Here is a 26474-nt window from a genome sequence, read left to right as displayed (position 1 = left end):
AAATTGCTCCCCGGAAACACAAACAGTAGACACATGCAATTATGTGAAACCTTAACAACATAAATTTCCAGGTGATAAGAAACGTTCCGTGTTCTAACAGTATAAATAGCTTTTTAATTACACTTTAAAAATCGCGTTACATTATTACATCTTTAGTGGTTTAAATGATAGTGACTGTTTTCCCTTTTCATTTCCGCACATAAAGTTGATCATAATGCCCTACAGGAATTTAATTTCTAAGCAGCACTTTGACAAATTGCTCCTGATCTAATTTAGATATTAATCTCTGTGTAATTAATCTCTCGGAAACTTTCGCGGACAGCGGAAATTATAAGTGTGTGCAGAAACCTGTCCGTGTGGGATCAACAACACGTCCAAGATGGAGACCGTAAATGCTGGACATATGATGAGCCTAGCAGCTTTACAGAGACAAGACCCCTACATAAACAAACTGCTCGATGTTACCGGCCAAGTGGCTCTCTACAACTTCAACTCAAAATCCAACGAATGGGTAAATTTTCCAACACATCCAAAAAACAATGTGGCTGATAGTCATCAAATGTGTGAGTCGCAATCCAGTTAGCATGCTAATGCTAACCCCTCCAGATTATTTTTGTATATTTCTCAATGTGTAATTTATCAAACTACACTGACAGGCATACTCTTTTTTTTTTTACCAGTGTCATTTTGATCTTGTTTGACTTCATCGACAGTAGGTCACTGCTAGCTTTCCTGAGCTAATACGAGTTGTTGGCTAACGCTAATGCCGTCTGTGGCTGAATCTGCTCGTTCTCAGCTAGCCGTTGTTTTTGTCACATAATGTCACTTATCGTTGCAGGAGAAGACTGAGATTGAGGGAACCTTGTTCGTTTATGCGAGGTAAGATCACCAAGGTCTTTTATAACATTCAACTCCACGACCATGAAGGTTGTTTACTGGAGTCACGTTTGTTTGCGCTGCAATGTGACGTATGGGACACACGTGTGAAGGCCGAAGCCATTGTAAACAAACAGTAAGCGCACCTCAAGACATATTCTATTATCAGGGTTAATGTTGGTTTTATTTTTGGTACAGATTTTTACCACTACACTTTTTGCACTTCATAATCTAATAAAATAATGAGTGATTAAATGTTATATAAGTTGTTTGTTACATCAAACTAGAATCAAAGTGAATCAAGTATTCGGGGGTTTTTTTCTTAAGAGGTTTAACGCAGGTAAATTTTATCATAAGATTTTTTTTTTTAAAGGTGTTTCTTCCAAAGTTGGCTTGTTTTGTAGGATTTTTCAAAAGTTCTGAATGGATTTTATTACGAAAATTTGGAGATGTGGAATGTGACTCAAGGAACGACAGATTAGCTTCACATATAACGTGGATTATTATGTGGATTGAGATTTAAGGAAAAAAGAAAATAAATCATCACTGCTGCGGAATATAGGTCAATATAAGGTTTTTGCCTTTTACTTACTAAATAATGCCAACAGTGCTCTGACAAAACATTGTTCAGTGACACACATAATTTGATCCAGTTGCAAATAAAGTTCAATATCTGGTGATCAAGGATATTTTATTTGCAGAGCTTCATGCATTATGCATCAGTTCATTTTAATCACTTATGAAAATATCTGTCAGCTGCAGCACATCAGTCTTTACAGTGATTGATTTTAGTGTTTGTAATCTCTGTTCATCTAAGGTCTGCCTCTCCTCACCATGGCTTCATCATCATGAACCGATTGAACACAGAGAACCTAGTGGAGCCTATTAACAAAGACCTGGAGTTCCAGCTGCAAGATCCCTTCTTACTCTATCGGAATGGCAACTGTGGGTATTTTGTACAATAGAAATGCTAAATCAGTAAACAGATATATTTTTGTATTACTGTGAATTGAAAGTTGACACAGTTACGAAATAGTTGTTCGGGAGCCAATAATTTGAATACTCTGCTGTTTTTTCAAACTAAATGCTACAAAAAATCACGAGCCATAGATCTAGTACACAGATTGTGAAGCACTGCTCTATCAAGGAGATTCTGCAGAGCAATACGCACTTTGTGAACACACAAGTAGACTTTACAGGTTCAGGTCACATTCACCCACAAACATATCACGACACTTCATATAATGGTACCTCTGAAAATGCCGGACAAACATCTCCCCAGCGTTCTTTGGAACATCTCTTTTCCCTTTTGCTTGAAGTCATTTCGATGTCTTCGAGTCTCATAGAGCAAGAAAACGTCTTGTAAGGAGTTTTCTCCACTCATGACCTTGCAGACAAATAGTTTCAAGCTGGTTTGGCATTTGATGATATCATTCTGAAGTGGACATATAATTAAAAAGCTAATTAAGAAGCTAATGCTTCCAGCGTCTAGTATTATGCAAACGGTTGAGCAGCACCAAATGTAAAACAAAATTCCTCAGATCTTAAGAAAGTAGCTGACGGTGCTTCCACAGAGATAATCTAATAGAAGTCTGAACATGAGTTTCATCAAAGCGATGAACAAGGACTTGGACTCTTTTCCCATTTGTCTGCTGATGAGAAAAAATAACATCGCCATGGTCAAAGTCAAAGTAGACTGCTCTCCTTTGGGACTAGGTTTGCCCATCAGCCTTGCTGGTATGGAAGACATGATGCAATTTCTAGTATTCAGACAAGTGAAACGTCTCCAGTAGCTTCATTAAGTCCACGAGTTGTTTTTTGCATTTTAATCTTCAACAGGTTTGATTTGCAGATCAATGATGCCGTTGTAAAGTAAAAAATTTTTTGTCAGTGCTCATCAGGTTTTGCTGGAGATGGACAAACACCAAACAGTCCTCCTTGAAGAAATGGTTGTTGCAAATTTTCCACGATGATGTCGTCTTTTTTTATTCCATTAAGCAGCTTTTACAGATGTATAGTTCATTATTCAGTTCATGCATGCTCTTCAGTGATCCAACCTACTCACTGAGAGTCCATTGGTAGAGTTCAGCGCTGTAGTGCCAGTTGTCTTTTGAAGATCACTGAAGGTTCAGTTGTTGTGGTATAGTGTCTTGTCTCAGCGATGAAAGACTCCCTCTGTTGCTGTGAAATTTGAGGTATAAAAAGAAAGAGAGGAGAAGTCTGATTGAAGACCAATAGTGTTAGTAAGAGGTGTGGAGAACTAATGGTTAGGTCCTCAGAAGTCAAGTGCACTGTTTGAAGAGACTGACTTGGTGAAACACAGACAAGTAGATGTTTACGGCTCTGCCTGTTCCCTCTGGGAGCAGGATGTGCTACAGGGAGGCAAACACTCTGCAGCTAGGTTACCTTTGCCTCTTGTGGGACACAATGAACGCACATGTGTTTCATCACACATACAAATAACACACAAGTGATGTTAAATTAACCAGGGTCTGTTGTTCCATTTCATGATCCTGACATGTTCTAATTCCTTATATCTATTCATTTTGGTTAATCTTTTGTGTTTTGTCTGATGAAATATTTCTTCTGCACAGTTTAATGTGAATTCTTCGTGTTTTCTTGCAGTGGGTATCTACAGTATTTGGTTCTATGACAAGAGGGACTGCCAGCGCATCGCTCAGCTGATGGTCAAGTAAGTTGCCAGATTTGCTGTGACTGATAATGGATGGGAGACAATATTACAAGTATTTTCCTCATCCATTTGGCGTTGGCTTTAGAAGCAGCTCTACTTTCATCAAAATTATTATTTGTGCCTCAGTGTCAAACTTTAATTATCATTCAGGATTGTGAAACAGGAAGCAGACCATGCCCAGCGAGAGTCGCCACAGAAGACAGAGCAGAAAAGAACTAATGGTGTTGCTGAACCGAGGCCCATCGACATCCTGGAGCTGCTCAGTAAAGCCAAAGATGAATACCAGAGAGTGAGGCGACATACGCTCTTTTCTTACGTTCTTAGCAAATATGCACATTAGATATTTGTCATTTTATTTCTGTGTGTGTGTGTAATTTTTAAACAAACATTTACATGAAAGAAAGACAACCTGAGTAAACATACAATATAGGTTTTAAATGACAAATGTATTCAATAGTACAAAAATGAATGCATCTAAATCACCAGTGTGGGAAAGTATTCACCTGAACTTAGAGATCAGTGTCTTTTCTTGAATTATTTAGGTGTCTGTTAACCTTTTTTCCTTTGCACATTATTATTTTAAATTTTGTGTTCATTCAGGTTGCATTGGTTGTGTCAAATTTTGTTTGAATTCTCAACAGTTTACTGTGTGACACACACGGATACAAGAAATGTGGAGCTCTTGACTCTGCAGGCGCACACGCTCACAATAATTTAATTTCCCTATCTGTGTGTGTTTGTGTCTGTGTTTTCCAGGCTCAGACAAGTGAAACAAATGTTTCTGCAGACCTTAATTTAAAAACTGCGATCACCACCACAAATCATGCACACAGCGCACCACAACCTGAGAAGGTACGTACATGACAAAAGTACATGAACTAGAAGGACATCTGGTAAAGCTCAGATGGCGTCACATCAGTCAAGATGTGTGTCGTCAGGCCACCCTCAGGATTCTTTTGTCAAAGCAAGTGAAAAATCCGCCCCTGAATCTAGAGCCACTGTTGATTTTAATGGCTCTTTGTGTGGAATAAAGATTTCTCCAGACAAGTTTGTGATGATTTATGACAAGCATAAATGGCAAATTTTCAAAAAAAGCCTTATCTGGTGGTAGAAAAAAGAAATATTCCAAAATGCTCCCTTCTAAGTGTGTGTGTGTTTGTGTCCCTACCTACAGTATCTATACATACACAAACAAACACACACACATACTGTATATATAGGCAGGTCGTCAAATGTTCCAAGATCGGCCGTTCGATTCTCGCCCAGCCACCCGTAGTGTGAGCTGACAGTGGGAGATTTCAGCTCATCTCCCAAGTTGCTCATTTGGGGCGCACCATGTCGGAGCTGCCCGCCACTCTGCCTCCCGATGCATGCCCAAAGGCCCCCTTGTGTGTGTTACAGGGGCCTGTACACACTAATGTGCATGTGTTTGTTTGACGAAACTAGAGTGTGCTCTTAATTTCCCTTTGGGGATCACAATAGTATGCAAAATAAAAAAATACACACACACATACACACACACACACACACACACATATCACTATTTGATATGTGCCTTTTATCTTTGTCACCTGTGTGTGATCGAGCATTGGAAGCTGCTGTTAATGTTGATCATCCGAGCAAGGTGTATGTGTGTTTATTCGTACAATAAAAATAAGTATAGCATAGTATAGTATTTTTTTGTGGCTTTTTTTATCAGCTTTCCTTTATTTCTATTTGTTTCCTAATATTGATGTGAAAATACTGGCCTGGGGTCTTTAGAAGCACAAAACTCTCGCCAAATAAAAAACAGAAGTTACACACACATACACACACTACCAGTCAAAAGTTTGGAGACATTCATGTAATGGTTTTCTGTGTTTTCTTGAGTATTTACATTGTAGATTCAAGCCAGGTCATGTGACACAGCATTCCATCACACTCCTCCTCAGTCAAATAGCCCTCACACACCCTGAAGGTGTGTTTGGAATTATTGTTCTTCTGAAAGATAAGTCAGTTTTGTCAGTTTAGCTTGATGGTTTTTGTGACTGCCTTTGGGGAGTCGTTCCAAGTTTTTGCAGTTTTCCAGACTCTCTGACCTTCAATCCATAAACTAAAGGTTGACTGTCATTTCTCTTAATTTCGCTGATTGGTTCTTGTCATAACATGGATTCTAGCAGTTGTCAAATAGTGCTGTCAACTGTGTAACCAACCAGACTTAGACTTAGCTTATACTTCTGCTCAGAGAAGTCCAAGCTGCAAAGGTGTCATCAAGGCCAAGGGTGTCTACTTTGAGGAATCTAAAAAAATAAAATTGGAGTTTTCTCAATTTTTTGTTTGCTAAATAATTCTATATATCTTATGTTCAAATTTTAGATTGTTAGTGCATTTATCCGGTATATGTACCGGTATATATTTATTTGTTTGGTTATTTTATCTTTAAATGTTAAGTCCAGCACAAGCTGCTTCTCTGATAGTTCACTGATTTTCTCTTTTTTTTTACTCACCAGAGCTCTCATACGATGGTGAAACAGATCACGGTGGAGGAACTCTTTGGTTCATCCTTCCCCAAAGACCCATCTTTACCCACCATGCCCACTCTGAACACCAACACTGCTTCCGGTGACCCGTCCGCTGTTTACATCCATAACCAGTCTTTTTCCACTCCAGCCCACCAAAACCCACTCCTCCCTCCCCATCTGGAGCAGCACCCTGCATCCATCCAGCGACACCAAGCTCCTGGCTTGCTCCCAGCTCCATACACTCTGCACCCTAGCCCTGTTTTCACATCAGTGGTGCCCAAGTCGGACCATCCACCTCTCTCTGCTCTCATGGCGGCCCCAACCAGCTCAGACCCCCGGACTGCTCTCCCTGGTCCTGCAGCATCAGCACCTCCTGCAGTGTATTTGGGGCAGGATATTCTCGGCACACTAAAACCGGCAGTAGCATCTGTGAGCTCCGATGTCCACAAACCCATCCTGGCGCCCAGCTTCCTGCCGAGCACCCTGTTCCCGCCGCACAGTTTCCAGGAGCCTGCAGGGAAACCCCCTCTGCAGCAGGGCAAGGAGAGGGAAGTTTTCTCTCAGCCTCCAAATGTGATCAAACCGATGTCTGTGAGTTCACCGGATTTACTATCACATGTGGTTTTGACTTTTCTTTGCTGATATCCACTCATCATTTTCTTATCACTTCTTGAACACCACAACAGATCAGGTGTATTACATTATAATGTAGTGTGTTATTTCTTGGTCTCTGCCTCACAGTGACATTTCTTTTCATTCTCAGGCTGTCCACATGACTCCAGGTCTTGCTGTTCAAAGACCAGAGATGTCTGTGCTTCTCTCCCCCAGCGCCTTTCAGCAGTCAGTCACTAAGGCAACAGCAGCAGCAGCGCCAGTAGCATCTGCTGCTTCCTCTGAAACCTCCTCCACCTCTGTAGGAGCTGTAGAGCCGACACAAGCCCCCTGCAGCAAAACACAGCTGCAGGAAACTCTGATACATCTCATTAAGGTACAGCACACACATAAAAACAGGACTGCTGGTACATTGGAGATCCAGCGTTACATCAAATGCTAGTGTACAGTAAAATATCAGGTAAAAGTTCATCAGGTTGTAGTTTTAGATTAAGCTATTTCATCATAGGGGACATGGTTTGAGAAATTCAGGAACAGAACGTATTTTTTTTAGAAGAACCAAGGAGGCTCTGCTTTCTGTATGACTGTTCCTGCTAACAAATTTGCCACCGGGGCTGTAAGTATTTGATTGGTGAAAAATAAATTGGTCAGCTGCTAGAACATGTTTGCAGTGTGCTGGTAGTACTGAGAGTGGGCATTTGATCTGTTTTTATTGTAAGTCTTCACAAATCTCAACAGTCCCTCCGTAACATTAAATGGTTGTAGTTAGCAGTTTATGTCCTGAGTTTAGTTCCTGTGGTTACAGAAATCCCACAAAATTTGGTTTAATAATTTACAGGAAGACTTGTACCATGTACCTGAAAACATGCCTTAAAGGTATGATTTCCTGAGTGTTTTATGTTAATTAAGATCAGCAATTTGTCTGTTCTAGATTGAAAGGTTCAATTCTAGACACACAAACCTTTAGGTGTGGTGTCATCACTCCCCTTTCATTTCTTTCCTGTCTGTGTAGAATGACCCAGAATTCCTCAGTGCCATTCATGATGCTTACCTACAGAGTCTCACCAAGGACTTTGGCAACATGAAGCTTTAGTCTCCGACACCGTTACTTTCAATGCTGCAACCCCTCCGTGACCCGAGAAGAATCCAGAAGTTCCTGAGAGTAAGAAGAACAGATAACGTCTCTCAAGTGTTGGTGGCAGGCCAGGTCTGTTCTCAGAGGGTTGTTGGATATCATTCCTCTGTTCGTCTCTCAGAACGTTTTGAATCTTCTTTTGAACATTGGCCCTTTGTTTGTTGGCTTGGATCTACTTTTTGTTTACTTGTATCAAACCAAAACTGCGGCAGCAGAGATGGATAAGAGACACTTGCCCAGTTTACCCTTTAAGTCTGGTGGCCACGTGCTGGTGAAGTTGAGTTGTTGCTGGATTCATTTTTGTACTGAATAGGGCTGTGAGGATGCTCTGGACAGATGATGTTCCTGCTTTCACTTGGACTGAATCTGCGTCGGTGTTTCCACATTCGTCTCTCACCTTTTGGAGTTCTCAGAGTAGAAGGAGCAGAGCAGTGACACACTTTCAGTCCATCTGCTGGTCAAGAAAAAGGCCACTGCTGCAAACCTCAGAACTGTTTGGTGGATGAACAGAACGGTCCCACTATGTGGCATTGCAGAGGACTGCTCTCTAACCTTATTTACTGAATGAACATTTTGACTCAAAGTAGAGCTTATGCCTGTAAATGTCTGGTCTCACCAGAGAGAGACCCAAGAAAAGCATTCGTGGCATTTTGTGTTTTTTCGGTGTCTGTTCGAGTACATTTTGGAGGATTTTTTTCCCAACAACTCTCTCTCTCTCCCTCTCTCTCCTGTCCCTTATTTTGCATCCATCTCTCCTCCACCAGCTCTTGGAGGGTGACATGAAATAGATGGCTGTTGGGGTGCCTTTGGGAACAGCCTAATTTTGGGATATTTTAGGATGGTACATTAGAACTAAATTCACCTGAACCTCTGGGTTCTGGTTCTGCAGCTAGCTTGAAATGATATAAGCATCAAAATTTTCTACATTCCTTCAATGTTAAATTACTTAGGTAAGAGTGGAAACAGATATAATAATTATTTCCTTTTTATACCTTCATTAATTTCTCAGACTTGTGCGTTCATACCAGTAACACAAACTAGTCATAGTAATTCAAACTGCTTGTCTTTTTTTTCCCCAGATCAGTTAAGTCTTCATCTAAGACTTAAATACAGACTAAATCATGATAATTTTCTTTTATGCAGTAAAATGCTACTGCAGCACAAAACTGAAAACCCTTCAGGCCACAGTGACGCATGTTTCCTCCCGTTCAGCGCTGTGTTGCTGTTAATGCTAGTTGTGAACAAAGAAGAGCGATATGTCTGAAAATGCACAGAGAACAAAGGTTTTATATGAACACACACAAAATGACACTGAGCTTTAATTTACCCTTTGATCACAAGTACATGCAGGAAAATACTAGGACGAGAAATAATGTAACAACAAAAGACATCAATTTTTTAACAAATGGTGCACTTTGTTTGACCTCTATCGTCTGGTATGTACCCGCCAGATGTCTGGGTTATCCTTCATTCCATATTAAGTGGACAAAAAAAGAAAACACAGTTGGCAAAGATTATTATTTAGAATTTGATTTGTGAAACGTGCAGAATGTCATCAATAATTGGAAATAACAGTGAGAGGAATGGATTTCTGCATTAGTATCTGTGCTGGCTCTTCATTCGGCTCTACTTGAATGTATTCGATCTTCACTAGCAGAATGTGACAGTCTGGATTTCTCATTAGTCGTACGTTAAGTCAACTGAATGCTTTCAGTGCCAGCTCTGAGCTGTGTTTTCTTTGGATGTCACTTTGCCAAATTTGAATGTTTACTACAAAAAGGTCTTGTCTGCAGAGCGAGTCAAATTATGGTTCACTTTATAGCCCTGTTGCAAATCTTCATTTTTCATATTACCTTATAAGCACTTGAGACACTTGATTAAGTAACAACAACAGGAAGAATGAATGAATTGTAGTTTTAAATCTCGGTCACGTATTTAATGTTTTAACATAATTTACATTTTGGAGTTATTTCTTATTGACCAGATATGTGATTTTGAAAGTCTTTGCCATTACATCATTTTTTTTAAAGATTGTTGTCCCTGCATATTTTGGCTTAGTATGACTATTTTGTGATATTAAAGATTTCAAAAGGGGGTTGTGTGTTTTTGTTTCTGCCCAGAGCAGCTCATACTTTTGTCACATGAAAAAAAAATCAGCTTCAAAGATGAATCGGGAAATGTAATAGATATTTTTCTGTGACTTTTTTGTGTTTACTGTCATTTTAGTCATTGTGCAAACAAACCTTTTTGAGACGTAGTTTCCGGAAAGCAAGAGCAGATGCAGTTCAGTTTGACCAGCAGGTGTCAGCATCCGCTCACTGACAATACGTATCTTAGCTACTGTAAATTAGGATCAGAATATTTCAAGTCTAGTGAAGGTTTTTTTTACAGAACTTTATCCATTCTTGATTAAGTTGACGATACAAATGTGTGTCTCAATCCCAGCATTGATCAACTAGATTGTCCAAAGGAAAATCTGTTTCCTCACCTTTCTTCCTGCTGCCAGATAAATATAGGAGTACTGTTTTCTCTTCTCTGACCTTTAAACTGTCAAGCAAACCAGAACACATTGAAATTGGACCATAGACCCTTCTGTGGTTTTTTAGTGATTATCCTTTGATCAAATTTAAAACCTGCTTTTATTAAAAAAAAATTTTAACCACGAAAAAGTCCTATTGATTTACAGTAACTCCTCTCCCGAGGAGTCCTGGTCAAGACAGACGCACAAAGAGTTAGACAAAACACAACGGCCAACAAGGCCACAAAATACACCCAAAATGAGACACACTAGAGTACACTTAATAACAGGCAGGTATAACAAACTAATAAGGACAGAAAGAAGTAGCATATGGTTAAAAACGGTTGCATTTTCCTGTCAATGTTTATTTTAAAAGTGCATGTATTAGATGGAAGTGATTCCAGATTTACGGTGGCTTGAAGCTCATTCTTGACATTTGTTGTATTTGATGAAAATGCTGTTTTACCAAGTGCCGTTTTGTTGTTGGTGTTATAATTTAGATTTGTATGTATAAGTTAATAGCTACATTCCATTTGGCATAAAACTCCCACTGCTTTTTATTTGCATGTCACTTGTATGACAAAGGTTTAAATCAGAGTTTAATAATGTGCAAAACAATTAAATCCAGAAACCAGTATATGCATCAATGGTATTTTTTCTCTAGGGTACGTATGCAATGGGTCCATTTCATGAAGCAGGGTTAACAAACCCTGAGTAAAACCTGTGGTTCTGGTTGACTTAGCCTGAAGCTGTAAACCCAGGGTTTCCGGTTTCCAAAGGCTGTTCAGGGTTAGTTTTATTAAGCCAGCGTAAGTTCAACCGCAGTTTAGCAGGTGCGACACAACTCTAATAACCCATTATCAATGGAACTATGTATACGAAGACTTAGAGTGGATTTTCAGAAGAAAAAGAAAGGAATAGCGTTGTGGCTGAAAAGAGGGAGTCAGTGCGTAAGTTTAAATGGAGTCCATTACAATCACAATAAAATTATGGGGGAAATGGCTTTAATAATAGTCTAAGTTATTTTATTTAGAGAAAGGCATATGGCAGAAGCTGAGAATAAAAGATAAAAACGTTGTTCACACAGGTCAGACTTCTGCATCATCTCATTAGAGATTCTCCTTGTTTCCATTATGTTTGATAGTGTACAGTAAATATTAACCAATATTAAGTGACCGTTCGACTATTCAGTTGTTTTATCACCAACATAATGCTCTTTACACACATAAATGTGCTCTTACCAACATTAAGTTCTGTTAAAAAAAGAAACCTATTTAAACTTTTTAATTTTATTTGAAAGTGTAAATTGGCATATGCACCTTACAAAAACAGTTCACAAGAATATTCAAACCCATGCGTATTCCTATATTATATAAAGATGAAATCAAGAACTGACATTGAAGCCATTTTGTGTAGTTTTCTTGATAATAAGTAAAACTGCTTTAGTTCTTACATCAATAGCTGTGGCATTGTGTGTTTTAGTCACATGATACACATGTCTTGTTCTCCTCTAATAGAGGCAATAGTATGAAGAACAACACAATTATATGACAGGCCCTCCCAGGAATCATCCTGAGGTGTCGTAGGCACTGGAAACGAGCCTTGAGCAGGCCTATGGTCAACGCCACCCAGCCTCTCGTCCTGCAATGAACTCAGTTGAAGGTCTCCAGGGGGCCTGGGTCAGTGTACAGGGTCAGCAGCCTCTGTTATCATGGTTAAGCTTCATACTCCAGCAAAAAAACATCAAAGTCTCCTGTACAGAGTACTCCGTATGGAGACAAGTGAGTTATTGCAAACCTTTACGCGACTGACCATGTTATAGTCTGTTGCCCAGGTAATACTTATCAATGAGTATGAGCCATAAACTGACCCAGACCAGTTTGCCTCCAAATCATAAATCTAGTCTGCAGCATCACACATGATCTGGACAGAAGTTAGTTTATCTGTGATGCAGTCTTTAACATGTTGAAACAGTAATCAATCTACATGTACCTGCACATTTATACTGTGAATGTACTTCCTGTTCACATCATCAGCTTCATTATGTGAAGGAGCCTTGATGGGAATGTGGGTACCATCTATGCAGCCAATTACATTGGGAAATCCTAAAAGAAATAAAGTTACTAATCCAAATCTGAGGTTGTAGCACAATGTCATGAAGAGAATCTCCCCACCTATATATTTGAATAAGCTCACTTGAAAACCTCAAGGTGTCACATTTTAACCCCACCTACTACCTGTCAATCAAGCACCCAACAAATCACGGCACTTCTGCAGAAGAAATCATTCATTCATTTTCTGATGCTTCGTCCGCCTTAGCGGGTCACTGGGATCTGGAGGATAACTCAGCTGGCATAGAGCGTGAGGCGGGGGACACTCCGGGCACGACACCAGTGCACCACAGCTCCACACAAAGAAAGACAACCATGCATACACACACACACTCACTGCTATGGGCAATTTGGGACCTGAAGCGCATGCTTTTGGAGGTGGGAGACACAGGGAGAATGTGAAAACTCTGCACAGAGCGGGATTCGAACCCAGACCCGCTATATTGTGAGGCAACAGCGCTACCCACTGCGCCACCGTGCCATATCATTCACGTGAACAATATGGCGTGAGGCATTGGGCAGGGAGGCTTTTTGTTACGGTCACGCTTTTCGTCCACATGAAAAGCTGGCCAAAGGAAGTTTTTTGAAAACGCCGTGTCTGCGTTGTCGTGTGAACGCTGTAACAAACTTTTTCAATCCAGGGGGTGTCTCCTTGCGACGAAAACCGCTGTGACATCAGTGTGTGTGACCCGTGTCTACGTGTACACACAGAATGGACAGAGTTAAAACCGGCTATTTCCTGACGTATAACAGCTCCACATCGAAGACACGTTGATAAACATGCTTGAATATTAGTTTGTCTGTTTCTTTCTTCATGAGTCATAAAGTTTATATATTTATTTATTTTATTCATTCATTCATTCTCGGTCCTGGCCAAAGACGCCAACGCCAGTTCTGGGTCAGACTGGGATGCACTGCCTACTGGTGGGAAACTCTGTGATGGGTGCGCTTGGTTTACAATACCAATACATTTGTTTTCATGTGTTTGGTATCAAGTCTGATATTATTGTTTAATCGTGGAATTTCCACGGGCTCCCGCTAGTATCATTTTAAATTAATTTATCAGGTTTCTACATCACTCACCTGCAATCCTGTGGAACTCCTCCTTGATGATTCTGATGGGTCTGTCTCCAGGAAAATTGACCAAAGGGTAAAAGTCACTTCAAGCTCCAGACTCTGTTATGGTAACAAACCCAGAGGTTCAGTTACCTCGCTTCATGAAACAGATTAGGGTTACTCCTCTGACTCTGGGTTAAGTTACCTCCCTTTGTGAAACTGGTAACCCTGGTTTTCCTTCATTTCAGAGTTTCCACTAAACCTGCATCATGAAACGGACTTGATATGTTCAGAGATTTATTTTGGTGTACTGTAGATGTATTAAAACCTTACTTGTCACACATATTCTGCAGCATGATGCCACTACATGGAAAATCCATTACTGTAGTAGGATGTAAGGGCATCTTAAGACCAGCTCTCATATACCAGAGCTCTGGAACAAGACCTGGGTCTTCTTTAATCACTACTGGAAAGAAGCATTCATTTTGTCACAATTTTAATGTGTATATGTAGGCGTATAGTTTTATATTCCTAATGTGTATGTCGTTTTTAATTTATTATTTTTAAAATCCTGTCTCCTGTTTTTATTTTATTGGTCACCTCTTAGGTTGTTGTAAAGATCTTTATGAACAAATTATGAATATGAATTATATTCCAGATTGTTTAGAATTTATCTTTCAATAGTTCCAGTCGAACTTTTGGTTATTTTCACCCCTGAATTCTAAATCTTTGTCTCAGTGCTTTTGACGCAAACAGAGGGACGCAAACCCAACGCGGTGAGTGTTGTACACGTGGGCGTGGCCGTGGCCGTGGTCTGAAACCTGAAGCTTGCTTCTCATTGGCTGCCTGGCGCATGCGTGATCCTTTGCAGAAGCTGTTGGCTGTTGGAGATTAGCCATATTAAAGGCTTTGCTTCATGCGCCTTCCTTTCCCCTTGTCCGTCTTTCAGGTTCCACGCCAGGATTTTAACCCCGTGCGTTCTTGCGCTGCGCACTCCTGTCCTGTGTTTTCGGTGCACCAGAAGGAGACTCCAGCTCTTACACCCATTCATCCACTCAACCGACTCGTGTGTGCGGAACTCTCCCAACTTCAGCCAGATGGCGGACTACCATAAACCGGACCAGCAGACGCTGCAGGCGCTCAAGAACATCGCTTCCCGGCTTCGGATCAACTCCATCAAGGCGACAACTGCAGCTGGCAGCGGGTAAGAGGAAGAGGGAGAAGAGATCAAATGAGCTGAGGTGGAATGACGCAGCAGATCGCGGACTGATTCATGGACGCATCTGCTTAAAACAAATAAAAATAAAAAAAAACCCATCAAACTTGAAGGCAGACACGCGGATTGTCATTCAGGTCTATGGAGACAGTTTCCTGATGTACCGGTGTTATAAAATAATTTCGTCATATGCGGATGCGAGAACCACGCGTCTTCTGGTTTTATTCGTGCTTGGTGTAAAACACGCAGAGTTCACCATGAAATCATCTCTTCGTTCTCACGTCTGCAGTTAAATGTCCGAACTTGTGGAGAAAGTCACGGGACTCCATTTATTTTAACAAGCGCGTTAAACTGATCGACCTTCCCTCTCTGACGTCATACATGACGTTCTGTTCGGTTTCGAGGTTTCGGCACTGACTCCCTTCCGGGGAAGCGTGGCGCGTGCCGCAAACAGTTGCGTAACGGCGGACGGGCGCGCGGATTAGCGCCCCTTCACGCGGGCTCCGGCGGAAGAGAACAGCGTGTGCGCCAGGCAGCCATCTGCCGCCGTCTCGCGCATGCGTGCGTCGGTGCGTCAGAGCTTCCAAACGTCAAGTGGCTGTCGGTACATAGAAAGTACACATCCGGTTGGATTTCAAAATAAAATCCAAATGAAGCCACAAGGAAAAACAAAACAAAACACCAACCCTGATTAAAAAGAAAATGAAGGTTTTGTAGAACTAAATTAACTTTTTTTGCAATAAAACCATGCAAGAACATTCTTAATCACATCTGGGTTCCAGCTTCTGCTAATTTTTACTCGATCACATTTTCCATTTCAGACAAGTAAAGGATATGCCATCAAAGGAGCGGGCCTGAGTGAGGTATTACTGGAATGAGGGTTGAGAATAAACGAATAACATTCCTGACACAAAGCCTCATTGTATCTTATCTGATGTTGAACTGCCTTAACTTTAACAGTGTGGAAATACTCAATGAAGGATGTCCTCGCATGTTGTGTGTGCATGTATGGAGTGAGATCACAAAATACAGAGAGGCGTACTCAAATGCATTTACTCTCCTTTCTTTGTCTGTGTCCGTGTGACTGACTGACCCTCAAACCAACCTGCCTCCATCGTACAGAAATATAACTGTAGCTGGTTTGGCATGATTTAACTCAATGGATTGAAAGTAGTAGATTATGTTTTTGTCATCTCAGCATTTGTTTAATTAATGTGTGAACACTATGAAACATAATTATATTTTTTAACCGAAGGGCTCCGGAGAGGTGCATTATATTTTAATTTTATGGCTTGTTGTCTAAGTCCTCTTAAAACATGGTTTTGTTGCAGTCATCCCACATCATGCTGCAGCATAGCAGAGATCATGTCTGTGCTGTTCTTTCATACCATGAAGTATCGACCTGAAGACCCCCGTAACCCCAACAATGACCGCTTCATCCTTTCCAAGGTAACCAACAGACACACGGGGCTCCCAAAACCATTGATCTATTCATTAAAAGACATTTTTACACATGAAAACCTACATTCAGTTATTGAGGGTATTGTTGCCAAAGTCAAACAGCTTTGGACTTCATGGTCCAGCAGGAAAAATGTCAGACAAACTTCAAACTTGACCAGAAATATAAATTTAAGTCACACAAACTAAGCAGGTATTAATAATACCTGAGAATAAAATGTAGCTGCAAGAAGGCACAAGCCAGTGTCTTAATGTGCCGGTTCCAAGCCAGGATAAATACAGAGAATTGTGTCAGGAAGGGCATCTGACATGAAACTTTTGCCAAATCAAACATGCGAATCAAACCTATGACTTCCATACCAGATCGGTCGAGGCCCGGGTTAACTATGACCACCATCGGTGCTGTTCACTTACAGGATGCAGGTGGAAAGGGGACTACTGTTGGTTGAAGAAGGAGAGGAGGAAATAATCACAGAACATTTCTCGTGTTAATTTTTAGTTTATTACTATCATGTCAATTTATTAATCATTTGATGTCTATAATATACCTGTGGCAAACTCCAGACTTCATTTGTAAATTAAATTTTGTTCTCATCTCGTGTATCATGAAATTCTTCATTCAGGTGGTAAAACCTAATTTAGAGGTGCAAAAATAGCTCTCTAATATTACTGGGATTTATTAAACCCTTTAAGCATGTCAGGTATACAGTATGCACACTTTCACTTTTAATTTTCACCTCTGCCTCCTTAGGGTCACGCAGCTCCTATACTGTATGCCGTCTGGGCGGAGGTGGGCTTCCTGAAGGAGAACGAGCTCCTCAACCTACGTAAGATCGAATCCATCCTGGAGGGGCACCCTGTGCCGGTGAGGCGTTGCTTCATTTACAGGAAGCTCTGACTCTGATAACCATCTATTGGAACATTTTAAAACTTAGTCATTAGGAATATGGTAAATCTTCGACACCATCATTCTGTGTGCACATTTTGGGTATTTTAAAATTCTGACAGTAACAAGCAATACATTAAATGTGTATAACTGTACAGTGACTAAACACATGACCAATAATACTGTATTAATAAGACGCAATCCTTTGAATTTGACTTCAAAACAGTTTCCCAATTCATTTATGACGTCTTTTAACAAGCAAAAGATAACACTGAAAAAAAAGAATGCAAACCTGTTCTTGCATGAAGCTGTTGGTCAACTCTGCTTGCTTGGAGCTTCTTTGGCCTTCCTTTTGACAGTGTGTAAAAATCTTAGTAACTATAAGATGTGAACAACAAATAGATGAATATTTGTTACTGGCCAACATGTGTAATAAGGATTTTTGCAGGGCGTGATGTGTGGAGTAAATTCACACTGCAAATGGAGACATGAGTACATGTTGTGTCTCGGCAGAGATACAGTGACAAAGACGTTGTTTTCCGACAGATGCTCTGTCCTCGGCTCCATTATCTCCTGCTGCAGAACAATGAAACACTGTGTTCCCACAATCACAGATGGTCACAGACACGGATGAGACGCAGATGCAGCTACATTCACACCAACTGTTTGATGCTGTTTTTGCAGCCTTGAGTTGTTGAGTAAGATGCATGTTTTGTGTGCATGCTAACAGAAGCAGCAGTTTGTGGATGTGGCCACTGGATCTCTGGGTCAGGGGCTGGGAGCTGCCTGTGGAATGGCATACACTGGAAAACACTTTGACAAGGCCAGGTAACACATACAAATACACACAAGCACAAACTGGGAAGAAACAAGAAAAGACGACCTCCCACAGAGACTCTCAAACATGTGCAATAGACAGGGATAAAGATGGAAGTCCAGATTTACATCTACACGTATTTATGAAGACCAAATGAAATTATGCATGACATCATGAAAGCAGCAGCAAGCCATGCTGACAGGTGACATTTCAGCCTGCAGCTTTGCACCAGACTGAACCTGATGGGTTTGGGCTGTGTTGACTTTTAAACAGCAACTCCAAGAAACGGGAGCGCTAACCTGTGATCTGTTTACTTTCAGATCTTGGTCAATGTGGACATTTGTACAGCAATCAGATGCAAGGACGGATAAAGTTTTAAAAATTCACTCGTAGTGATTAGTGTGTGTATTTATCAGGGTGGAATTCAAACAGATTATTTTACATCTGGTAGATTAATAGAACAGAAATACAGAGGGATCATCTGTTATTCAGCAGAATACTAGAATCTAGAAAGAACTTCAGTCAGCCAGCAGAAAGGTGAGATGGTTGTGTTTCTATTCTCATTCTCATAGATTATAGTTGTGACTCAAAAGCATCCAAACTAAGCTCTGAGTATCGTCTGCATAGAGGGAAACGGTTGAGAACAGAAGATGATCTCAAAGGACTTTTAGATTTTTCCACAAAACAGTGAAACGGGGAACGCCGTGTTTCCGACCTGCATTGTTTCTGCTCTAATAATCACACATGCAATGACAAGCCTCACCTCCCCCACCCTCTGTCTGTGGCTCCACTTTTCCTCTCATGTTTTCCAAAAGAAGATAAAATCCAAGGCTGTGTGTCTGTTGCATATGTCTATTCAGTAAATTATGTTGAACTTAAAATGCATGTGAAGGTGGTTTGATGAAAAGGATGCATGCAATTTTCCGTACATTCAGAACAACTTATGAATTTAATTCAGTGTAATATGATGGCTTAACATTCGTGTCAAGGACTGCATCGTTGATTTCAGGACAAAAGAGGCACCTGTACCAGATCCTTCACGCCTGCAGCAGCAACTTTAGTGGCATCTGCGAAATCTGATGGAATGTTTGTGCTCAAAATGTCACAGGAAATGAATCTTGCAGGAAATCAAACACACCCTTCATATTCTGTTTGCTTCGGTAAAATATGTGAACAGATCCATAAAATTTACTCGTCAGGTATTCAGTGATGCTGAGACAAGACTAAAAACCTGACGCTGATGAACGACTCATGCTGAAATGACTCGGGTCTGGGACTCTTGTCAGATATCTAGAACCTGCAGGGTTCCCCAGGATGTTCCTTGAAATTCTTCTTGGCTGCATGGGTTTTATGTTGGTGTGATGAAATGGGGTAACAAAGACTATGAAGGATGCATGTTGGTGACCCCGCTGTCACAAAACAAGCAGTCTGTCAGTTCAGTCAAAAACACATTTGTGTGTTTTTCCATCAATTTAAAAAATAACAAATAATTCCAAAGTTATTATTCATATACCAACTAGCCACTATCCTCCTCTACCTTCTGCTGGGTTTGTCATGTCCATTTTATCGCGCTGACTAATGTTGTGTGACGGTTCATCTGCGGAGGTGTCCAAGTCTTCAATATCCAGATGTGACACCAAAGATAAATGAGGGCCCCACTTAGGGGCCTGGGGGAGAAGGGGGGGCTGGCATCTTTGAAGGGTTTCAGGGGGTTGTCGTCGCCATGAGACACCAGACATTTTATTATTGTATTCACGAAAGGAACATTTTGCTTTGTCGCACTTCAGCAGTAAAAGAAGCATAAAAAGAAAGCAAGTTGAATTAAATGTGAAAACTTAAAACACGTCCAAAAATGCATAAGTAGTGCTGATGGAAGAGGTTACTTCTGCCCCCTCTCCTACATTTTTTGAAAGGGTCACACATCTGCCTGGTTTAGCAGTCCTCAAGTTGTGTCCCTCTGGTGGGTTTTAATTAAGTTTTATTTTCTATGCAGACCTGACAATGAACTTCATTATTGTCTCTTTTTGGACAAACTTTTATTTATGTCACTCATAAGATGGACGAATCAGGAGCATTTTCATATTTCAGAGGAGGAATGAAGGTATTGATAAAAATGTTATGCTTCTTCCCATCTTCTCGGATCACTACCTCTTTTCTCTCCTCTCTTTCTCCAGCTGTCTGGAATTCCTCTCTCCTTTCTTTCCTTTCTCTCCTTTCAGAAGTGTGTTTTTTCTTTGTGATCAGGCTGGAATGCGGTGTTGTAACACGTTGTGTCTCAGCCGATCTCCCGGCTTTAATAAGAACGTGTCTATTTGACTGGAAAGCTGTCAGGAGTCATTACGCCATTGGTGCACTGAGTGAGGATGATCGGAGTGCAGCAGGCGGGTGGAGTGTGTGTGTGTTTGTGTGTGTTTAGGTGTGAGGGTCAGCTGTCACACAGAGTCCCATTAGACTCATCACAGGATAGGAAGATGTGTTGAGAGGGAAAATGCAGCTGATCGGAAACTGATCCATCTCCAATAACCGGTTTGTACACACTGACGTAAAAAACGAAGCCTCCTCTCTCTCCCTCTGCAGCTACCGGGTGTTCTGCCTGTTGGGGGATGGGGAGCTGTCTGAGGGCTCGGTGTGGGAGGCCATGGCCTTCGCCTCGTACTACCAGCTAAACAACCTGGTGGCCATCCTGGACATCAACCGTCTGGGTCAGAGTGACCCGACTCCACTCCAGCACCACGTGGAGAAGTACCAGCGACGATGTGAGGCCTTTGGGTGAGTCATGTGGACGGTAGGGAGGGTGAGGGAACATCTGAACCTGTGTGTGTCTGAAATGACGACATAATCAATAGAACCATCCTGATAATTAAAGGTAATCTGTTTTTCAGCTGGCACGCCGCCGTCGTGGACGGTCACAACGTAGAGGAGCTGTGTAAGGTTCTGGGTCAGACGCGCCATCAGCCGCTGGCCATCATCGCCAAGACTATGAAGGGAAAGGGCATCCCAGGTACAGTAGTCAGTCTGCAGCAGCAATGCATCAAGCTTGATTTTACCTCGTGTGTGCAGTAAAGCTGACAAGAGCCCAAGTTTTTTTGTCCGAATTTCAATCGGAAAAAAGCTCCAAAAGCGTTTTCTTACGAGGTAAAATGGTGATAACTGACTGAAAATCATTTCTGTCAGAGGTTTATTTAAGCCCCCTGGGGACCCTCTGACCGTGCAGATGAGCGCTGATCCAGACAGCTCTTTAGTGCGACAGCTGCAGCAGCCTGCTAATCCCTCAGAATGTGTAGGATACACTCAGACCAGCGGCCCTTTGTGCTCCTGTTGTGATAAAGAGGCCGGTGTGTGTAGGTGATCACGTGTGCAGCTGAAAGAGACACACACATCAAGGTTTGTATGTCTAGCGGGCACGCCTGTGTGTACACAAGACTGTGATAAGTTGTGTTGAGTTTCTTTTCCATCCAACCGATCAAGGCGGATGACCGCCCTCCAGAGTCTGGGTCCTGCGCGGAGTTTCTTCCTCAATGAGGGAGTTTTTCTCCGCCGCTGCTTCTTATGTTTGCTCTAGAGGGTTTATTTATTTGACATGGACATAACAAACACATTGCTCATTGCACAGTTGCACAACTTGTAAATTAAAGGAGACAGGTATTAAAGATGTCATGAGGAATTTTTATTTACGGAGAATCTCCATTTTATGTATTCAGATGGCTGGTGAAATATGAAAACTGCTCTGACCACAAACAGATAATAAAGCGTCTATAATTTTCTCTCAGTAATAAATGTTTTGTAGAAGCTCTTCCCTCCTGTACTGAGTTTTGTCTTCCTGTGTTGATGCTTTCAGCGGCTGAGGATAAGATGGGTTGGCACGGGAAGCCCCTGAGCAAAGACATGGCCGAAAGCGTGATCAAGGAGCTGCAGGGCCGAATCGTCAGCTGCAGCAAACGCATCTCTCCATCGCCGCCTAACGAAGACGCGTCGCCTGTCAGCCTCCGTAACGTCCGCATGCCGAGCGAACCCAGCTTCAAAGTGGGAGACAAGGTAAGAGTGGCAGCTTTACATCCATAAACAGTCCTGTCTGAGTCCCGATGGATTCCTTTCTACCTCAGATCATGTTTGTTTGATGATGAGTCCACGTCACCCGTGTGTTAACTGTCTGTGCTCTTCTCATCGATGTTTCCCAGATCGCTACGAGGAAGGCCTACGGGATGGCTCTGGCCAAGCTGGGCCGTAACAACGACCACGTGGTGGTTCTGGATGGAGACACCAAGAACTCCACCTTCTCTGAGCTCTTTAAGAACGAACACCCCGACCGCTACGTGGAGTGCTTCATCGCAGAGCAGAACATGGTGAGGAAGAGGAGTTGGCTCGCTGAGTGGGGGTTTGAACCCTCTTTAGGCAGATAGATCAACAGAAGCAAAGAGTCCTGCATTCATGTCTGTTCAGTTCCTTAAGACGGCAGCCGTCTGTCTTCTTTCCCCTTCCACCTGCAGGTGAGTGTGGCGATCGGTTGTGCCGTACGGGAGAGGAACGTCGTGTTTGCCAGCACCTTCGCCACGTTCTTCAGCCGGGCCTACGACCAGCTGCGCATGGCCGCCATCTCTGAGAGCAACATCAACGTCTGCGGCTCCCACTGTGGCATCTCAATCGGTCAGTCCCAGTCACATCTCGACTGACGTGACCTTTCACCTTTCAGTGTATTTATCCTAGGAGTGTTTGACGTTTTCCCACCAGCATTTCATTTGTATCATTATCAAACAGTTTATTGTGTATGAGTTGGAGGATGCTGTTATGATTATGAGATAAAAAAAAGAACATGATGATCCCGTGACAGCTGTGAGTGAGAGCATCGTGTTGTCAGAGCCAGAACTCTAACTGATGCATCATTTCACCATCTTGATCACATTAATCACAAAGAACATATTGTACTGGTTTTCCAGACCTTAGTTTTAAGGTCTGGAAAACCTTTACATTTAAAATACCACTACTGGTATTTTAAATCCAGTTTTGAACTTGTCTGCTTCTCCATTTATTCGAATGAAAGTCCACCAGAGCTAATCTGCAACTAAAAAAATACATTAAAATCTTCTTAATTGTTCAGTTGCTTCTTTAAGTTCACAGCGGTGGGTTGAAACTCTCCTCAGGATGTCTTTGAATCCTAAACCTTTTCTCCCTCCCTCCCTTCTCACCTCCCCTGATAATTCTGGTCCATCTTCCTCTCCTGTTGTCAGCACTCTTCCTCCTCCCTCTGCCTGTCTCTCTGTGTCATGGAGGTGATGACACAGTGGACTGATTTTCTTTCACCTCCTCCTCCCCTTTCTCCTTCTTCTCCACATCTGCAGGTACATTGCATGTCCACCTTTCCAGACAGAATTCATGCCAGTCTTTCTAGAATTATTTTTCTTTCTAGTAGTTTGCAGCAAACGTTAGTGTCTTATTGCAGCTGATATGTTTGTGTTTGGTGTTGATGTTTGTGCCCATTCAGGTGAGGACGGACCCTCTCAGATGGGTCTCGAGGATCTGGCCATGTTTCGAGCCATACCTACAGCGACCATCTTCTACCCTAGTGATGGCGTCTCCGCTGAGAAAGCTGTGGAGCTCGCTGCTAACACTAAGGTACCAGCTGTCACATGGAAAAAGAAAGAACACTGATTTAAGTTGAATAAGTTGAAAATTTGAGTTGAATAGAATCTATTGTGATATGACAAAGCAAAAGCACAGGCCCATTTCCGATTTGTTTCAGGGTTTATGTTTTATCCGGACAAGTCGCCCGGAGAACAACATCATCTACAACAGCAGAGAGGACTTCCATGTTGGTCAGGCTAAGGTTAGTAGCAGAATTTTTTTCTCCACACATCAGAACCCAAGGCAGTCCAAAATTGTAATTATTTTTCATTGAAAATACATTTACCGGTACATTTACTTTATGAATCTTTTATGACATTTGCACGTTTTATATAAAATATTTCATGCTCTTTTGGAAAAGTGTTTCCCAAATCGATCATATTTACAGCTCACCAACGACTAATCTGTCAATTTTCCATGCAAAAGATTTTCATAAGCTTTCCACTTACATGTGTTTTCCATTTGTCTCAGGTTGTGTACAAAAGCAGTGAGGACCATGTGACTGTCGTGGCAGCAGGAGTCACCCTTCATGAGGCTTTTGCTGCTGCTGAACAGCTGAAGAAAGGTACCCAAATAGATTAAGTCTAGAGAAAAATGGCATGTCAGTGTAATTTCTCAGTCTAATATGATTTAAAATGAACTCTCAGAAAAAATTCACCTCCGCTTGATCGACCCGTTCACCATCAAACCTCTGGACGGCAAGACGATCATTGACAACGCCAGGGCGACCAGAGGACGCATCATCACGGTGGAGGATCACTACTATGAAGGTGAGGATGAGGGAATCACAGAACACTAGGCAAGTTTGGGGAAAATCCTCAACCAGACGTGACTGAAGGTTCCTGAAAGTGTCCTTCAGATAACCTGAATCCATCATAGTCACTGCATTAAATAACATCAAACGTAAAAATTGTTCCAATGCACTTATATTTAAATCGGGTCACATAAATTACATGGAGTCTGTAACATTGGCGCAAGAAGTGAAACAAACCACATGAGGATTGTTCTCCAGCTGCTTGTGTTTCAACTCATTAATGGAAATGCCTGAAGGAGTTCTGTCTGCAGACAGGAGATCTGAGGAGGGAGAGAAATTTAGGGATGGCATCCACAGTGATAGAGGGGTGGAGGTTATGGGTGAGAAAGGAAAGATGGAAGATGTAGACGATGAGCAGTATATCTAGAAGGGGAGGAGAGGAGGGAGGGTGGAGGCTTGGAGAACCTGTCAGTGTTTCTTAGTTTCAACTGCGGCCTCTGGGCTCTGGGTGACCTACATACGGTACCAGTATGACTACATGACTCCTTCCCTGGTGTGTTTTTATTTTGTTGTCCTACATGCATCACATACCGACATTCAGATGAGTAGGTCACTGCATGCCAGTGGAAATATGAGCTTTGCAGGAAGGTAATATCCTCTCTATGAACAAAGGCTGTCCAGATGAACCTCTCTCCTCCCTTTAACTTTAATGAATGCAGTAAAATGTTCCAATCCTGTGGTAAACCTGTGTCTTTGGTGTTATTAAAAATATATATTGCTGAATAAAAAGTGACAACACCTTTCCCCTAAATTGTTTGGGACACAGTTCTGCATTTTTATACCTGACATAAAAATCATGGGTGGATCTAAATATTCAGACTCAGCCCTTAAAAGGAATTTGTAATTGTCCTGAACATTATCACAAGATACACATTCTAGCTCCACCTAAATTGATTTGCATATCAATCATATTGATGTGCCTTTGGATATATTGAATTTATGCTAATTCTCTTTTGTCATTTCTGCAGAAAAAAATTCATTTAAGTGATTTCTGACCACTGAAGGTGTCATCGTGTCCAGAACACTGCTGACAAAATATAGTCATGCTTTACAAACTATATAAAATTACAATTTTAATTTTATATAAAGATTGGGGTTCATGATTTTCTTCCTGTTCTGGTGTCCAGTACAGCCTGTACTGTTTTCTATGAAATTATGAACAGAGAGCAGTTTGATTGTAGACTTTTAAGATTAAAAACAAACCAAAAACATATTAGACAACATTAGCACAGAACGCAGTAAAACTGTTGCACTAATATCACCTTGAACAGATGGATATGAAAAAATAGATAACTGCAGAATAAATGAGACTTGAATCTGAGTAAAATTGTAAAAACCTGCCTCCTCAGGTGGTCTCGGTGAGGCGGTGTGCTCCGCTGTGGTGAATGAGAACGGCTTCACCGTGCACCGCCTGGCGGTGTCCCAGGTGCCCCGCAGCGGAAAGGCCCACGAGCTGCTCCAGGCCTTTGGCATCGACCGCGACTCCATCGTTCAGGCAGTCCATAAGATGCTCAGTGGCTCTGCTAACTCCAAGTAAGAGTGTGGCAACAGTGGAAGTAACAGCAAGAGCATGGCGAGGGACTCCACGGCTGACCCGTGGTGACCGCGGAGACGAATCAACCGACGCTGAAAGAGGAGGCGCACTCTGAAGACCCCCTCTACACAAAAGAATCTGAATTATTAGTTCGACTGTGTTTCTTTCTTACTGTCATCCATGTGGTTTTAAGGCTCTTAATATTTACCCTACCTGTTTGTGAGTGCCCCCGTCACACACACCTCCATCCACTACCTGTCCTACCTCCCACACATTCCTGGTAGAGCTGTAGTGTTTCATCAAATGTAGTTTGGAGTTACGTGAAGGTAGTTTTATATTTTCAGTGGGATCCCTCTAATTTCTTTTAAGCTACATTTTTTTATGCTTGCACCAGCCATGACTTATCTCCACCCCGTCTCCAGGCAGGGGCGTAGCGTCTGGTTCGATCTTTTGAGCACTGACTGTTTTCAGCCCTCTGACCCTGACTTGAATTGGTCCACGTTGTACCAATAAAGGGATGGTTTTCTTCACAATACTCGTGCCTGAGGTCTTTCTTGTGGGTTGTGGTTTCATAATTTACAGGAAAGTTTTCCTTGTTTTTCTATTCATGTCCTGGAAAGCAATATATC

At 41.8% G+C, this 26474-nt stretch overlaps 2 protein-coding genes across 2 annotated transcripts; both read left to right on the top strand.

Annotated features, from left to right (window-relative positions):
- Positions 1-373: 373 nt before the first annotated feature.
- Positions 374-10963, top strand: dcp1a (decapping mRNA 1A). The gene is made up of 9 exons (XM_068304759.1): positions 374-511; positions 839-879; positions 1694-1821; positions 3502-3568; positions 3719-3857; positions 4325-4420; positions 6058-6660; positions 6833-7057; positions 7694-10963. The coding sequence occupies exons 1-9, from the start codon at positions 380-382 to the stop codon at positions 7772-7774; spliced, it is 1512 nt and encodes a 503-aa protein (XP_068160860.1). The 5' UTR covers positions 374-379; the 3' UTR covers positions 7775-10963.
- A 3421-nt stretch (positions 10964-14384) lies between these two features.
- Positions 14385-26380, top strand: LOC137603535 (transketolase-like). The gene is made up of 14 exons (XM_068327100.1): positions 14385-14705; positions 16049-16166; positions 16927-17040; positions 17792-17889; positions 20456-20647; positions 20761-20879; positions 21717-21913; positions 22057-22221; positions 22366-22522; positions 23358-23488; positions 23616-23699; positions 23969-24062; positions 24145-24267; positions 25661-26380. The coding sequence occupies exons 1-14, from the start codon at positions 14599-14601 to the stop codon at positions 25846-25848; spliced, it is 1887 nt and encodes a 628-aa protein (XP_068183201.1). The 5' UTR covers positions 14385-14598; the 3' UTR covers positions 25849-26380.
- Positions 26381-26474: the final 94 nt, after the last annotated feature.

Source organism: Antennarius striatus, chromosome 2 (assembly GCF_040054535.1).
Source record: "Antennarius striatus isolate MH-2024 chromosome 2, ASM4005453v1, whole genome shotgun sequence".
NCBI classification, from domain to species: domain Eukaryota; kingdom Metazoa; phylum Chordata; class Actinopteri; order Lophiiformes; family Antennariidae; genus Antennarius; species Antennarius striatus.
The sequence above is the reverse complement of the archived record's forward strand: the minus strand, read 5'-3'. Positions and strand labels throughout refer to the sequence as shown.

Bases quoted from the DNA above. Each gene is read 5' to 3' on its own strand.
- LOC137603535 (XM_068327100.1), top strand. From the start codon at position 14,599: ATGGCGGACTACCATAAACCGGACCAGCAGACGCTGCAGGCGCTCAAG. The intron at 22,523-23,357 runs GTCAGTCCCAGT...GTGCCCATTCAG, and splicing joins CCACTGTGGCATCTCAATCG to GTGAGGACGGACCCTCTCAG. The intron at 23,489-23,615 runs GTACCAGCTGTC...GATTTGTTTCAG, and splicing joins AGCTCGCTGCTAACACTAAG to GGTTTATGTTTTATCCGGAC.
- dcp1a (XM_068304759.1), top strand. From the start codon at position 380: ATGGAGACCGTAAATGCTGGACATATGATGAGCCTAGCAGCTTTACAG. The intron at 512-838 runs GTAAATTTTCCA...TTATCGTTGCAG, and splicing joins ACTCAAAATCCAACGAATGG to GAGAAGACTGAGATTGAGGG. The intron at 1,822-3,501 runs GTGGGTATTTTG...GTTTTCTTGCAG, and splicing joins ACTCTATCGGAATGGCAACT to TGGGTATCTACAGTATTTGG.